Source organism: Carassius auratus, unplaced genomic scaffold (genome assembly GCF_003368295.1).
Source record: "Carassius auratus strain Wakin unplaced genomic scaffold, ASM336829v1 scaf_tig00004584, whole genome shotgun sequence".
NCBI classification, from domain to species: domain Eukaryota; kingdom Metazoa; phylum Chordata; class Actinopteri; order Cypriniformes; family Cyprinidae; genus Carassius; species Carassius auratus.
This window is the reverse complement of record NW_020523609.1, coordinates 349,934-364,838: the sequence shown is the minus strand read 5'-3', so window position 1 is coordinate 364,838 and position 14,905 is coordinate 349,934. Positions and strand designations below refer to the sequence as shown.

Here is a 14,905-nt window from a genome sequence, read left to right as displayed (position 1 = left end):
TGGATATTCAGAATATGTTGAAGTGAATGCGTGTCAGTTGAGTGTAGTGTGACGTGTGACAGCAGAAGTGTGTCCTCTGTCCAGACGAGCAGGAGTCGTCCGGCTCCATCATCTACACGGTGGAGCTGAAGCGCTACGGCGGCCCGCTGGGCATCACCATCTCCGGCACCGAGGAGCCCTTCGACCCCATCATCATCTCAGGCCTGACCAAGAGGGGTCTCGCTGAGAGGTGAGCCACGGGACACACTGATGGACCCTAAACCAAACACACCAGAAGTTACAGAGCTCAATCAGTCTGATCTCACCAGCACCAGCACGGCTCGAAGCACATTTCCTCATTCATCAATGCTCGCAGGAAACATTTCTCTGTTTTGTCCACATTTAGTGTGTTTGGCTTCCCATACCCACATGTATCCTCCTCAGCTGCCCTCAAACTAGATACACACATGCTGCCCTCGCTTTCTGACTCTATCAATGAATTACAGAATTAACAGTGGCAATAATAATAATAATAATAATAATAATAATAATAATAATAAGGGTAATTCGGCTGTATAAAATATTTTTATGTGAATAAAACCCAGTCTATTTGGAATTATTGATTACTCATAATTAACAGTGATATTTATTAATAATAATAATAATAATAATAATAATAATAATAATAATAATAATAATAATCAGGTTATTTAAGCTAAATGTATTTTTTAATGTGAATAAAACCAGTCAGTTTGGAATTATTGACTGCTCATAATTAACAGTAGTAGTGATGGTAATAATAATAATAATAATAATAATTATTATTATTATTATTATCATCATCATCATCATCATCATCATGGTATTTCAGCTAAATTTTAAATTATTAATAAAAAAATGTTAATTTGGAATTATTGATTACTCATAATTAACAGTAGAATTTAATAATAATAATAATTTATTATTATTATTATTATTATTAGGGTAATTAAGTCATACTAAATATTTTCAGTTGAATAGAATACATAAATTTAGATGAAATTATTATTATTATTATTATTATTATTATTATTACTACTATTATTATTATTAATGTTATTATCATCATCATGGTATTTCAGCTAAATTTTAAATTATTAATAAAAAATAAAAAATGTTAATTTGGAATTATTGATTAGTCATAATTAACAGTAGAATTTAATAATAATAATAATAATAATAATAATAATTTATTATTATTATTATTATTATTATTAGGGTAATTAAGTCATACTAAATATTTTCAGTTGAATAGAATACATAAATTTAGATGAAATTATTATTATTATTATTATTATTATTATTATTATTATTATTATTATTACTTTTTGTTATTATTAATGTTTGTGTTATAGCATTATGTTATTATCATTATGTTATAATAAATAGTTATTATAAATATTGTTATATAAATATTACTATAAATAGTTCAAAGGATAATAGTTTACTCAGTCATATTAAATATTTTTGCGTAAAAAAACAAGTATATTATTATTATTATTATTATTATTATTATTATATAGCACACAGCTCACAATGTTTTTCTGAATGTTTTTTGTCATTAGTTGATGTTAACAGCCCTGCTAGAGTTTTATACTCATAACTGTGTCCAGCTTGGTTTGCAAAGAAAAGCGGCGTCTGTGACTCTAAAATGATATCCCAGGTTCTCATAAATGGGTTATTACATGTATTTGCTGATCCTGATAAAAGGTCATCTTCTGTATGAACTGACCATTAAAGACTATACCACACACACACACACACACACACAAACACACACACAGCTACTGAGGCCAAACATGTATTGACAATGCGAGCTCCAAATATACAATGCTTCTAAGTGCATTCAGAAACAGACAGATGTTTCTTCAGTTATGGACACGTTGTGTCTCCGGTTTGGATTCTGAAAGTCTGGATGATTGTCCACAGCTGAAGAAGCACCAAAGAGTTCATGATTGTGTGGTTGTGCTCTGTTCTCCCAGGACTGGAGCCATTCACGTTGGCGATCGTATTCTGGCCATCAACAGCGTCAGTCTGAAGGGGAAGCCGCTCAGTGAAGCCATACACCTGCTGCAGATGGCAGGAGAAACCGTCACCCTCAAGATCAAGAAACTGACCGACAGTAAGTAGTTGTTTTAGTATTGTTGTTATTACCATTTATATTATGTTACTCATATTTGATCATCAGATAACTGTGATTCCTCCTTCTGCAGCAGATGATAAGAACGATCTGGATAATGAGCTCAGCGATAACGAGGACGACATGACCGACTCGCAGAAGACCAATAAACTGTCGGACATTTATTCCACCACCATCCCCAGCGTGGATTCGGCCATGGAGTCGTGGGACGGCTCGGGGATCGACGGGGGTTACAGCAGCCAAGGTGAGTCCAGTCTCCTCACGCCGGGCCGATGTTCGTTCATCTGCTGACAGACTCAGTCAAACGTGTGACCTGATGCTCCTCCGAAGGTGCCTACACCCATCAGGCCGCTGGGATTGCGCTACACCCTCACGAGTGGCGTAACAGCAAGCAGAGGAACAGCACGCCTCCTCCGTCCCGCCGCAAGAACTACCCCTTCAGTGACGGAGGATTCAGTGAGGACGACTGGGACAAAGCTGCCGGGTGAGACATTTTTGGTGATCGTTAAATATTTTAGTTTTTAATGCATTTATTTGAAATTATATTTATCATTTATTTTAGCAATTAACTAATTAAAAATCTGTATTTAACTATAATTTTATAGTTGATATCATACACTTTTTTTTGTTCAAAAGTCTATACCACTTAAGTAAAGGAGCAGCATGAACACTCTGCAAAATTATAAGTTAATTAATACTCGGTAAATCACTACTTATGATGGGGAAGTCTTAATATCATAGCAGTCCCTCTTCAGTTTCTCTCAGGATGCTCCTCTGATGTGGGAGCCAGCTAAAGTGCCTTGACCCTCATTGACTGTGATGTGTGCGTCTGCCGCAGATACAGCAGCCAGCCGCATGCCGACGGCCTCATGATGGAGCAGGAGGACAGTTTCTGGTGCCAGGCCCTGGAAGACCTGGAGACCTGCGGCCAGTCCGAGCTCCTGCGCGAGATCGAGGTAAACCGAGAACGTCTTCAATCATCTCATGGGTTACAAAATTAACAAATAAGAGGATTGATAGCATTTCTCTGAAGACAAAAGTTGATAGTTTGCAATTGCAGTGTGATGATGATCAGTTATGTAAGAGTCATTTAACACATTAAACAAAAGCACAAATTGATTAAATATCATGAATTAAAGGTGCAGTGTGTACATTTTAGTGGCATCTAGTGGTCAGGTTATGTAAATTTCAGCGGCATCTAGCGGTGAGGTTGTGTAAATCTTAGCGCATTTAGCAGCTAGCAGTGAGGTTGTGTAAATTTTAGCGGCATCTAGCGGTGAGGTTGTGTAAATTTTAGCAGCAGCTAGCAGTGAGGTTGTGTAAATTTTAGCGGCATCTAGCGGTGAGGTTGTGTACATTTTAGTGGTATCTAGTGGTGAGGTTGTGCACATTTTAGCAGCATCTAGTGGTGAGGTTGTGTACATTTTAGTGGTATCTAGTGGTGAGGTTGTGCACATTTTAGCAGCATCTAGTGGTGAGGTTGTGTAAATTTTAGAGGCATCTAGCGGTGAGGTTGTGTAAATTTTAGAGGCATCTAGTTGTGAGGTTGTGTACATTTTAGTGGTATCTAGTGGTGAGGTTGTGCACATTTTAGCAGCATCTAGTGGTGAGGTTGTGCACATTTTAGCAGCATCTAGTGGTGAGGTTGTGTACATTTTAGTGGTATCTAGTGGTGAGGTTGTGCACATTTTAGCAGCATCTAGCAGTGAGGTTGCGAATCGCATCCAACAGCTCAGTCCCCCGCTCACCCCTCCCTTTAGAGAAGCTGCTGTGACTGACACAGGTAAAGATGTCATTGGTAAAGATAGCAGAGAGCAATGAGATTGCTTTACAAAGGTAAATCAAGGAATTATATTTACTTAATTATTCAATACATCGATGGTATTGCAAATGTTAATGTACTTGTTTATCATTGTGTCAGTGTTTTATCCACAAGAAAAACAAAGTTACGAAACGTGCTCTGTAGAGCAGTTTGTCCATTTAGGGCTACTGTAGAAACATGGTGGCGACTTCCATGTAAGGGGTATGTAGAAAGAAATAGCTCAATCTAAAGTAATAGAAACATTATGGTTTATTAAGTTGTTTATACACCTCTGAAATCATAGTTACCTGTATGTATATTATATTGAATTTATGTTTAGAATGTTGTAAATATTACGCATTGCACCTTTAATATGTTAATGGACCTGTTTTACATTTCAAGAAGCAGTAGTCATCATTGTTGGGCAAACGTTTGTAGTTATGGAAATGGAAACTACTGCAAATATCATTTTTGAGTTCCTGTTTGATCCAATAGCAAAATATAAATTCCACGATAGTTTTCTATGACCTTCTAAACCAAGAAATGACTCAAAACCTTTGGAAATCAGCAGTTGAGCAATGCTGTACAGTCCCAGTAAATAAAGTCAGATTGTGTTAGTCCGCCGCGTCTTCCACAACAAAGCACTCAAATCTGGCCCGCAACATGAGGAATTTTTCCGTGAACAATTTTTGTATTTAAAATTTTTGGCCTGTGCTTGTATCCTTACCTTATTTACATAATTCCTGTAGTGAGTCGAGTGCTTAAACACAGCAGACATCGAATGCAAATATACACCGCCACCAGCATTTGCAGGTGGTTCTTGTGAATTCCCTTTTTAAGTTGGAAATCCCAAATCACCAATCACTACACTCTTGTCACCACAAAATCACACAAAGTCTCTGCATACTGACTGATGTCTCATTTCACGCCTGCTTGCTCAAAACAATGAGCTCCGTTCTTACACAACCAACCGATGACAATTACGAAAGCATGGGAAGTGTTTTTATCAGATGTGTGATGACACTGACTAGCGAGGTCAGCCATAGATGACACGTTTCTTCATCGATACCTGACTTTCTGTTTTCCATGGAAGACAAAAGGATATGTTTTGTCTCTTTTCAGTAGTGAATGACAGTATAATAACTGTATAATAACCTATTTTTATGAAGCCGCATGGTAGCTTTATGTGTGCAAAATACTGAAATTGAAATATATTTTGCATCCATGTCTATTCAGATATGCAGTCGTTACAGGTTTCATGTCAATTTTTTGTTAAACTGTAAAAAGTTCAACATGAAATTACAAATAAACATAAATAAACCCCCAATATAAATATTTTAAAGTATTTGTACGTTTAGATCTATAAATTCATATTCATATTAATTATATTTGAAATATTTTGTATATAAAATGGCAGAACTTTTTGGTATTTGTTCATGGAAAAGAGCAGCCAGGACATTCTTCACAATGTCTTCTTTTGTGCTGAACAGAATAAAGCGAGCCATACAGACTTGGGACAACATGAACACTATGTTAAAAGATTATTGGAGTACATTTTACAAGTAAAACACTATTTTAGTCTTCCTACGTAAAACTTTACAGTTCAAGTCAATGTGTTACCTGCCATATCTTTGTTATTGTGAAATTTACAATCAGCTTCTAAATGAGAGTAGTTTCTACAGCTCTTTTTTCCAGTGATGGTGAACTTTTTAAAATACATTTACATTTTTTTTTATTTTACATTTTAGTAAACTTGTATTAGTTTTTGTCATTTGTAGTATTTTGTTTGATTTTAGGTTTTAATAGTTTTCCATTTATTTTATGTTTTAGTTTAATGTAGCACTTAAATTTTACCCTAGCAACTAACCGAAGTTTAGCTAACTGATATATATTTGCAACAAAAAAGGCGTTTTCACTTAAAAACAGATGTGTTGCAATTCTGCGAGGACAAAGGTGAGATAAGGAGGATCCAAAGGGAGTATAAAGTGTAATAACTAAGAGTAAAACAAACACTAGCAAATCAGGAAACACACATAAGCTCAGATCAATGAGGCCTATGATCAACCAAATCCAAAAAGAGAAACGAAGCCTGTGCTAATTCAAAGAAGAGAAGTTGACAAAAAGACTGAATCCAAAGTTTGATGATGATATACTGTTTTTTGATTGGGAGCAATTAATTTTGTAAACAATGTCCAGCACAACACATAGGTTAAGAGAATGGCTGCTTTGTGGTTTCTGAGGGACTTTACAGAAGTATCTGTTGTAGTTATGTTCCCAAAATCACGTATTACTGAAAGTGCAAACCAGCACAAATCTCAAATTATGTCATGAGGCGTAATGGGCTGCAGCTTTCCAAGTAATCTGCAATTTTTTGTACATTAACTGTGTTTTGAAAGTAATTTCGTAAGCGTTGATCCACACTGATCCTATGTGTATTGGATTGAGTTAGTAAAACCCACTGAATTACAGTTTCAAAGAGGCACAGATGCCAGAACTCACAGTAAACACTCATTTCAGTTGCAGTTCATTGGGCATAAATGGATCTGGAGCTCATTAAATGTAAATGAGGATGGGCTTCACGACTTCTGGTTAATAGAGTTTTATTAAATGAGATAATTTCTTAATAATAGAGGCCAATCAGGAGCTCCCTATTAAAACTACATATGGCCTAAAGGCCCTCTCCATGACAGGAGTTCATTGCACTTGGGAACGTCGGCTTGTGAGAAGGCAGGAATCAATGTTTGTGGTGGTTTTCCACCCGTAGGCGTCGATAATGACCGGCAGTGCCCTGAGTTTGGGTGTAGAGGGTGGAAAGGCCCACGGCGAGACGGTCAACCAACCTCACCTCAGCCCTCTGAGAAAAGCCCCGCATCTCCTCAACGAAACCAAGAACAAGAGCACACTCCGTATGTCCGAGAAGACCTGGGAGTCACGGAGGATCAAAGAAGAGATCCAGGACATCCTGTCGCCCACACCGTTAGAGCTGCACAAGGTGGGCCAAAACGCAGCATAAGTTGAACACACAGTTGAACAGTATGTGGATCAAGTGTTGGTCAGCATGGGTGGTTTTAGAAACCACTGGGAGTATATATCTTGTCTGAAAATGTCCCTGGGAAAGGGCAGGGAGATTAATCTTTCACTCCTCATTGGTTAATACTGTAGGTGCTTTTTATGTGGTTTAGCCTGACATTTTGTTTTCATGCTAAGAATGTTATTTTTCCCTGTAGATACTTCATGAAGTTCATGCGAAACCGGTAAATGATGATATGCACAGATCTGTTGTATCAGCATAACCTTGGTTTATTTCCAAGGAAAGTTGATATATCCAGGGAGTTACTTTGAAGATTTTGTTTTGTTGTTTTGCTTTTTTTGTTTTGTTTTGCTTTGCTTTTGTTTCCCTTTGTTTTTTTTTTTGTTTTTTTTATTATTTCAGATGGCTAATGACATGTCCTGGGAACTGCTTTGAAAATTTTGTTTTGGAGTTTAGCTTTTTTTGTTTTGCTTAATTGATTTATTTTTATTTATTCATTGTTTTTCTTTTGCGTTTTTTATTTGCTTTGCTTTGATTAATTTTACTGTTTTTATTAGATTTTTTTGTTTGTTTGTGTTGCTTTAGTTTTTGTTTCACTTGGTTTGATTATTTTAGAGGAAAAGCGACATGTCCTAGGAGTTGATTGAAATATTTTGGATTTTTTGTTTTTAGTTTAGTTTATTTATTTTTTAAATGGTTTCTGTTGTTTTTTGCTTTTCATTGATTTGCTTAATTTTTTTGTCTTGTTTTTATGATTTTTGTTTTGCTTAGTAGATGTAGATAAATGCATACAGGTTTGTAAAATTATCTTTAAAATAAGGTTAATATACTTTAAAATATGTTGCATAAGATGTAAAGAATGTAATATTCTGCATATTTGTGTCTCATAAATGTTTTACTGGGCAACATGACAATTTTTTTTTAGAAACTTAAATAAAGTTAAACTATTTAATGAAATATTTAATTTAAGATAGATAGATATAGTGTTTTTTATAGTCTAGGGACTTATTTTTATGTGAACTGTTCCTTTAAGACTTCAACATCATCTGCTGAACATATTTAGAATAAATTAGCTCATAGCTGAATTGTTCAAATCATTTTGTGTTACACAATTACAGGTGACTGTGATGAAAGACCCAGAGAGCGATGACTTTGGATTTAGCGTATCGGACGGTTTCTTGGAAAAGGGTGTTTACGTGAACATGATCAGACCTGAAGGTCCAGCGGACCGTGCTGGACTCAAACCCTACGACAGGATCCTTCAGGTGCCTCTTCTCAGATCACCACACACTGGTTTGCCAGCATCCCCTCCCTTTCTCCAGCTATATGATCTGCCCAGCTTGGTTAAATATAAACTCAATCTGAGAGGGCAAGAATGAGGTATGAGAGCGTCAGTAGGTGTTTGACTCTGGGAGGACATGTCGAGTTAAACAGTGATTCGACTGGATCTTCTGCGTGGCTACACAGCACTTGTGGTCAAAAAAGAGCATCCCCCTGTTGCTAATCTGCCACACTTCACTGTCTGTGGAAATGATTAAATCTGTGCAAAGATTATACTTAACAGCTCTGGTGTGTTAACCACAGTTGCAACCATAGTTGTAGGTGCTTGCTTTATGGTGTCTGGTTTTGTATGTTTGTTTTCATATTTAATAATGGGTTGAAAATGTCTGAACAAATTCTATTGCAGATAAAGTCAAAGTTACATTAATGTTAGAATGTTAATTATTTTGCATACGCAAACATTTACCAAAGTTGCTAAAACAATAAAGTCTATAAAATCATACGGAAAATTCTGTGAAAAGAAAAAAGTCAGTATTTTAGAAAAAAGAAAATTCATTTAAAATATTTTGTCATTAAATCATCATTTGTTAATACTGTAGCTGCTTTTTTTTCCTGCTGTTTCAAACTTATAAACGAGTATTCCTCTCAAAATACTTCATGCAGTTTTATTATATATATATATATATATATATATATATATATATATATATATATATATATAAATAAAGTTTTGATACTTGTGATTTTGTTTTCAAGAAAAACTGACATATCCTGGCAGTTGCTTTGTGATTTGATGTTTGTTTGCTTGCATTTTGTTTCTGTTTCCACTTTTTTTGCATTAAGAAAAAAAGTTTGATTTGAAAAATGTTGTCCTAAATATCTCCAAATTCTGCTGATTAGCATATGCTTACGTCAGTGTTATTTATATAATTTTATAGTATTTATTCATCTTTTGCAATTATTATTTTTTTGTTAATTTCAGTTTTCATTTAAATTTTTGTATTAGTAATTTTATGTGCATTTTTAAATATAGCTCCCCTTAGATTTATTTTTATTCCAATTTTTAGTTTTTGTCATTTTGGTACTTCTTTTATTTCACTTAGTAGTTAAGAGAATTCAAAATGTAATTTTTAGACTCTTATACTAAATGATTCTAAACAAAGAAGGCCCTTCATAAAGATGTTGCCATTTATAATCATGTAATAAATCTAAAAAAAGTGTACTGAATCCGATATTTAAATATATTTCCACCAGGTGAACCACGTGCGGACGCGAGATTTCGACTGCTGCTTGGCTGTGCCCCTCATCACAGAGGCCGGAGACAAGCTTGAGCTGGTGATTAGCCGAAACCCATTAGCACAGCCGGGTGTTGCTCAGCCCCACGACTGCCATCCACACTTCAACCCCGTAGGCCATTCCCGTGAGCACCAGACCAGCACGCTGGACCTGTGACCACTGGGTAACTCAGACTATGACCACACCGGACCATTTGTTACAATCAGAAGAAGCCATCATTCACTGGTTTCATTACAAAACTCAAGTAAACTGAAATATCCAGACTATAAAGAGTGGTCGTGGAAACGAAACAACTAAAGATTTGAGCCAGTTTTCAGTACAAAACTCGAAAGGATCTGAGCCAGTTTTTTTTCTAAAGCAGAACAAAACAAAAAGCTAAAAAAAGATATATTGGACTACTACAATGCCTACATGCAAACCATAAATGGACTTCGCCCATCGAACCATTTTTTTTCTTTACTATGGAGCCTAGCACATCATACGGGGGAAAATATTAATATAATGGCCACAAAATTAGAATTAATTCTCATGACTTAATTATTCTCCAAGTTTTTGTAAATCGTGGTCACATTGTACTGATTCATTCCTTCATTTTCGGAAATCACAGTCACATTTCACTGATTCGTTCCCCTGTTTCAGTGAATTGTATCCACATTATACTGCTTTGTTATTTTTTTTATAAATCATTGTCATTTTAATGATTTGTTTCCTTGTTTAAGTAAATTGTGGCCATGCTCTACTGATTCATTTCCATGTTTTAGTAAATTGTGGCCACATTGTACTGATTCATTCCATAGTTTTGGTAAATCGTACTCTCATTGTACTGATTCATTCCCTAGTTTTGGTAAATCGTACTCGCATTGTACTGATTCATTCCCTAGTTTTGGTAAATCATGGCCATGTTGTACCGATTCATTTTCTCTTTTTCATAAATAATGGCCACGTCATATTGATTTGTTCCCTTGTTTTAGTTAACCATGGTTATGTTCTGCTGATTTGTTGCCTTGTTTTTTCAAACATATTACTGATTAATTTTCTTGATTAAGTAAGTAATGCAATGTTGTGCTGATTCATTTCCCTCATTTTACAAACCTCAAACGAAGGTATGAATTAGTGTAATGTGATTGCATTCACTTTAAACGAGGAAACATTTAATTTAATTTTGAATTTGTGGCCAAGATGTCTATTTTTGTTTTCCTACAATTTTCTTTTCTTTTTTGTTTGGTGTGTTTCTGTTTACTTTATTTATTTTTTTGATAAAAACACTGTGTTCAAATGTTTACAAAAAAGGAAAAGAATTCTGCTTTTGAAGTAGATCGCCATTAGACGTAAACATTTCTTATGTTTCCATTTTCAATGGCAAGTGTTTTTACTTCCAAAACAAAACTACAAATTAAGCTTTATTTTTGTTTTAGTCCTGGATGAGTCACTGCAGGAATACCTTCGAGCACACATTGTACTTTCTCCCAAAACACCGCCATTCTTTGTTCCCTAAACGCATAAACATTATAGACTCCCTACAAATAAACCTAAATTTGCCTCTGTGTCAGACACAAACATACAAACAAGGATTCAGGCCACAAGTGCAAATGACAACAATGCACATGATGACTGCCTGCTGCTTTAAAACTAAAGTTGCTGTTTGATATTGCCAACAAAGACTTCACAGCCTCTCTGTCAACTACACATTTCTTACTTCTCAGGAGTATGCATTTTACATGAATAGGCTATATTTTAGTGTGCCATTACTTTTTATTGCAATAGTCATAAAATTACATGATATATATATATATATATATATATATATATATATATATATATATATATATATATATATATATATATATATATATATATATATATATATATATAAATTAATATATTTGATTAAATATGTTGCATAAAATATTATGTAACAAAAAATGGCACGTACATAGTTTTAAACATGTCAGTCATTTCTCATTTAAAATTCTTGTTTTTTTTAAATAAATATTAGTCATTTCAGGTTATATTGCACAATATGCATTTATATATATATATATATATATATATATATATATATATATATATAAATGCATATTGTGCAAAAAAAAAAAAAACTGAAATTGTCATTGTCATTGACTTCTTGAAAAGCTTATCATAGTAAATATTGTGGTAGCCCTACCTTTTCTCTCCACATACCTCTATTGATCTTTTAACACCAAACTGCTGGACAATGTAGCATTCGTCCAGTCACCACAAACGTCCAGGCCTCAAGGGCACGTTCTTTCACGGTAGACTGTCGCCAGGCTGCCATTTGCCACCACTGGCCAAATATTACAAATGTTTCCGCCACAGGCTATTTCAGACACATCAGATCAGGAGAGTTTGTAAAGCCGTCACATCGTTAACTCGTGTTCCACACTCGTGGGGCACCCAGGTTTTACAAAGTCACGTCTCGTTGGACATGTGCGGCCCCACTAAACATTTATCTAGTGTTTCACAAATGTGAGATTCATGGACTCCATTGGGCTGTGTGTGGTTGAATTTCTCTTGACAGCTGAGGGGGGAACTGAGGACGTTTAGTGTCGTCTGTCATGTTGCATGTTTGAATCATGGAATATTTTGCTGCTATTGAAAACCGTTTCACCCCACAAGAACATTTGATGTGAACAACTGGTTAAAGTTAACTTGATGATGGTGTGTCTGATCCCTTTGTGTGTGTTTGTGAGCTTAATGTATGGAATACAGTGTCTTTGAAGTTTAACGGAAACCACTATTAAGGATGCCTCCTGACAAGGTTTGGGAGTCAATAACCGGTTTTATTCTGGGAACTGTTTCCATTTTTTTTTTTCATATGCAAAGGGACCTCTGTGTTCTAAGTACTCGAAAAACAGACAAGCAATGTATTTAATTGGGTTTCTCAATAACCACTGTTAAGATGCTTCTGGGCTAGATTTATGGATCAAGAAGCATTTTTATTCTGGCAATTGGTTCCATTTTTTTTTGGCAATGGAACACTGTGTTCTAAATACTCTAAAAAACAAAAACATTGTCTTTAATTGGGTTACGTTTCCAATATACATAGTTTGGACAGAACTTACAAAGTATTTTTTTTTATCCTGGGTGAAGAAATGTATCATTTTTCATATCCAACTTTTATGAAGGGAACAAATAGTTAATACAAATTCTGTCATTATTTACCAAAATTATTGCCAATTTTTTGTACAAAGCTATCATATGTGCTTAATGGACAAGGTCACTATTATGTTGTTTTTCTTCCATTTTTTTCTTAGTGTGAAAAACATTTTTCTTTTTTTTTAGGTCAAAAGAACATTTTTCCATTGTAAAGAACCTTTTATGAAATGGAACATTTCCGTGGATGTTACAGTTTCCTGATGGAACCATCAGTGTTAATAAAGAACCTTTATTTTTAAGAGTGTGAGTAAATCTGTATGGGTGGCAGACTTAAATGTTTCTTGGTTCACCTAATAACCATAAGCAATGATCAGCTCAGTTATATCCTGTTTTCCCCCTCATACAGGACTTCCTCCCTTGTGTGATTCAAACAGTTTTCCCACACTTAAAAGTCTGATTTGGGGGGTTATTTCTTCTTCAGTGTGGTCTTGTCCACACCAAAGCACTTATACCCAGTAATTATTTGTGGATTAGGTGAATTTATTTCCTCACCCTGCAGTCTTTACTACCATGTTGGAAGCACAAGCTAAATCTATTTGCAGTTAAGTAGAAAGCACTCATTGTTCTTCAAGACTTTATTGAACAATCAGAGTCTCTGTTCTGGCCCATTGCATTAGGAGTCTACCCAGGGCTTGCTCCTAGGCCCCTTTAAGTTTCAGTTTTTTTTTCTCCCCTCTACCTTCCTGCCGTTTGCGTAATTCTACTCACTGCCTCCAAAAGCTGACTACAAAAGAGCACCTTTATTTTGTGTAAAATATTTTTGGGGGGTCTACTGTGTTAGACCACATTGTAGGCACATCGAGTGAAGTATCAGAGAAGGGACAGTTTTATTGCGGAGACGTTTAACCACGGTATTGTTCAGTGTAAGTATTTTAACATGTTGTATGTACTATTCCAGTAGGAAAGACAATGGGGTCCCTTTTATATGTGCAATATTGAGACCAGAGAAGGCTTTTAAAGGATTTTACATAAGCTTTATAAAGCTCCAAACGTGTTCATCCCTATGCATTTGGAATTCCTGATTAATGTATGCATTGATATTATTGTGTATTTTTGAATGTGTAATATGAAAGTTCTATTCTATGTACAGTATTTTTGTATGAACTCTAAACCCTGCTGTTTCGACAGCGTATTTGAAGCACAAATGGAGAAAGAGAACCAATAATCGAGTCTTTTCGTGGTTTGGCTAGACTGGTTTGGTGTTGAGACCCATTCCCAATCGATACGGGAATGTGCTAATGATATCCTTTTTTAAAAACAACTGAATAAAAGAGGTAAAATGCACCACTCTGAGTCAAATTCAATGTGTTTGAGCACTTTAAATGGACATTTATGAGAAGCCACTGATTCTTACATTTCTAAAAACACTCTTGCGTAAAACGATGCATTCAATTTCCACTTAAGTTCGGAGCAAATCATGTAAATGTAAACAGGTGGTTTAAAAAATAAAAATCTTTCAAAAAAACATTGTTACAGAAATTGTTTCTTGCAACATTGTACGCAAGAATGCTTTTGCATGCTTTTTTCGTATGTTGTGCGATTTTTTTTTTTTTTTTGAAAGTGAATTGTAGGTGTTGAGCTACAAGCACACAGGTTGTTCAGATGGATGTTTTATTTCTGCTGATTGGAGGCAGATCCTGAGGGATGTGATTGTAGCTGGATTCTCTCTGCAGCGTTTTTACCAAACCTAACTTGAGCATCACTGCGGCAGATGAGTTTGACTGTGGGTGTTGATGTTCTGGCATTTTTAAAGGATGCTAATCCGGTTTAACATAAAAAAATAAGACCTTTAGAGGGAAACAACTGAAAAGATGCCATCCAGAAAAGCCCTGATGAATCTGTTTTTGTTGTCTTGAGATCATTTGTTCCTCTTAAGAATAAACAGTCCCGTAACAATCAATCATTCCTTCCATTCACCTATGGTATGCCTATGCACTGAGTTTATTTTTATTTGTAGGTTATGGTAGGCAGCCAAAAATTCCATATTTACCATGGTGAAAGATGCTGAGGTCAGAGGAATAACACATGTGGAGTTTATACTCAGAATTTAAGCCAAACAAAGCAGCACTACCTTGTTTGATCTAACTAAAAACCAAACACTAAATAAACTGTAAAGCCATTTTACAAATTCTGAATGACAAAGGTTCACCGCAATCAGAAG

General features: G+C 35.2%; 1 protein-coding gene across 5 annotated transcripts in view; it reads left to right on the top strand.

Annotated features, from left to right (window-relative positions):
- LOC113070586 (glutamate receptor-interacting protein 2-like) overlaps nt 1–11,327 on the top strand; it is a 163,410-nt gene extending 152,083 nt beyond the window's left edge. For 4 of the 5 annotated variants that reach the window (XM_026243985.1, XM_026243984.1, XM_026243986.1 and 1 more), the window contains exons 17-24: nt 85–229; nt 2,001–2,140; nt 2,232–2,402; nt 2,489–2,642; nt 2,997–3,114; nt 6,724–6,951; nt 8,109–8,255; nt 9,526–9,723. In XM_026243985.1, coding sequence (XP_026099770.1) covers nt 85–229; nt 2,001–2,140; nt 2,232–2,402; nt 2,489–2,642; nt 2,997–3,114; nt 6,724–6,951; nt 8,109–8,255; nt 9,526–9,723 — 1,301 coding nt within the window. Of the gene's footprint in view, nt 1–84; nt 230–2,000; nt 2,141–2,231; nt 2,403–2,488; nt 2,643–2,996; nt 3,115–6,723; nt 6,952–8,108; nt 8,256–9,525 lie in introns of all 5 variants that reach the window. The other variant, XM_026243982.1, reaches the window with a different exon arrangement.
- Nucleotides 11,328–14,905: the final 3,578 nt, after the last annotated feature.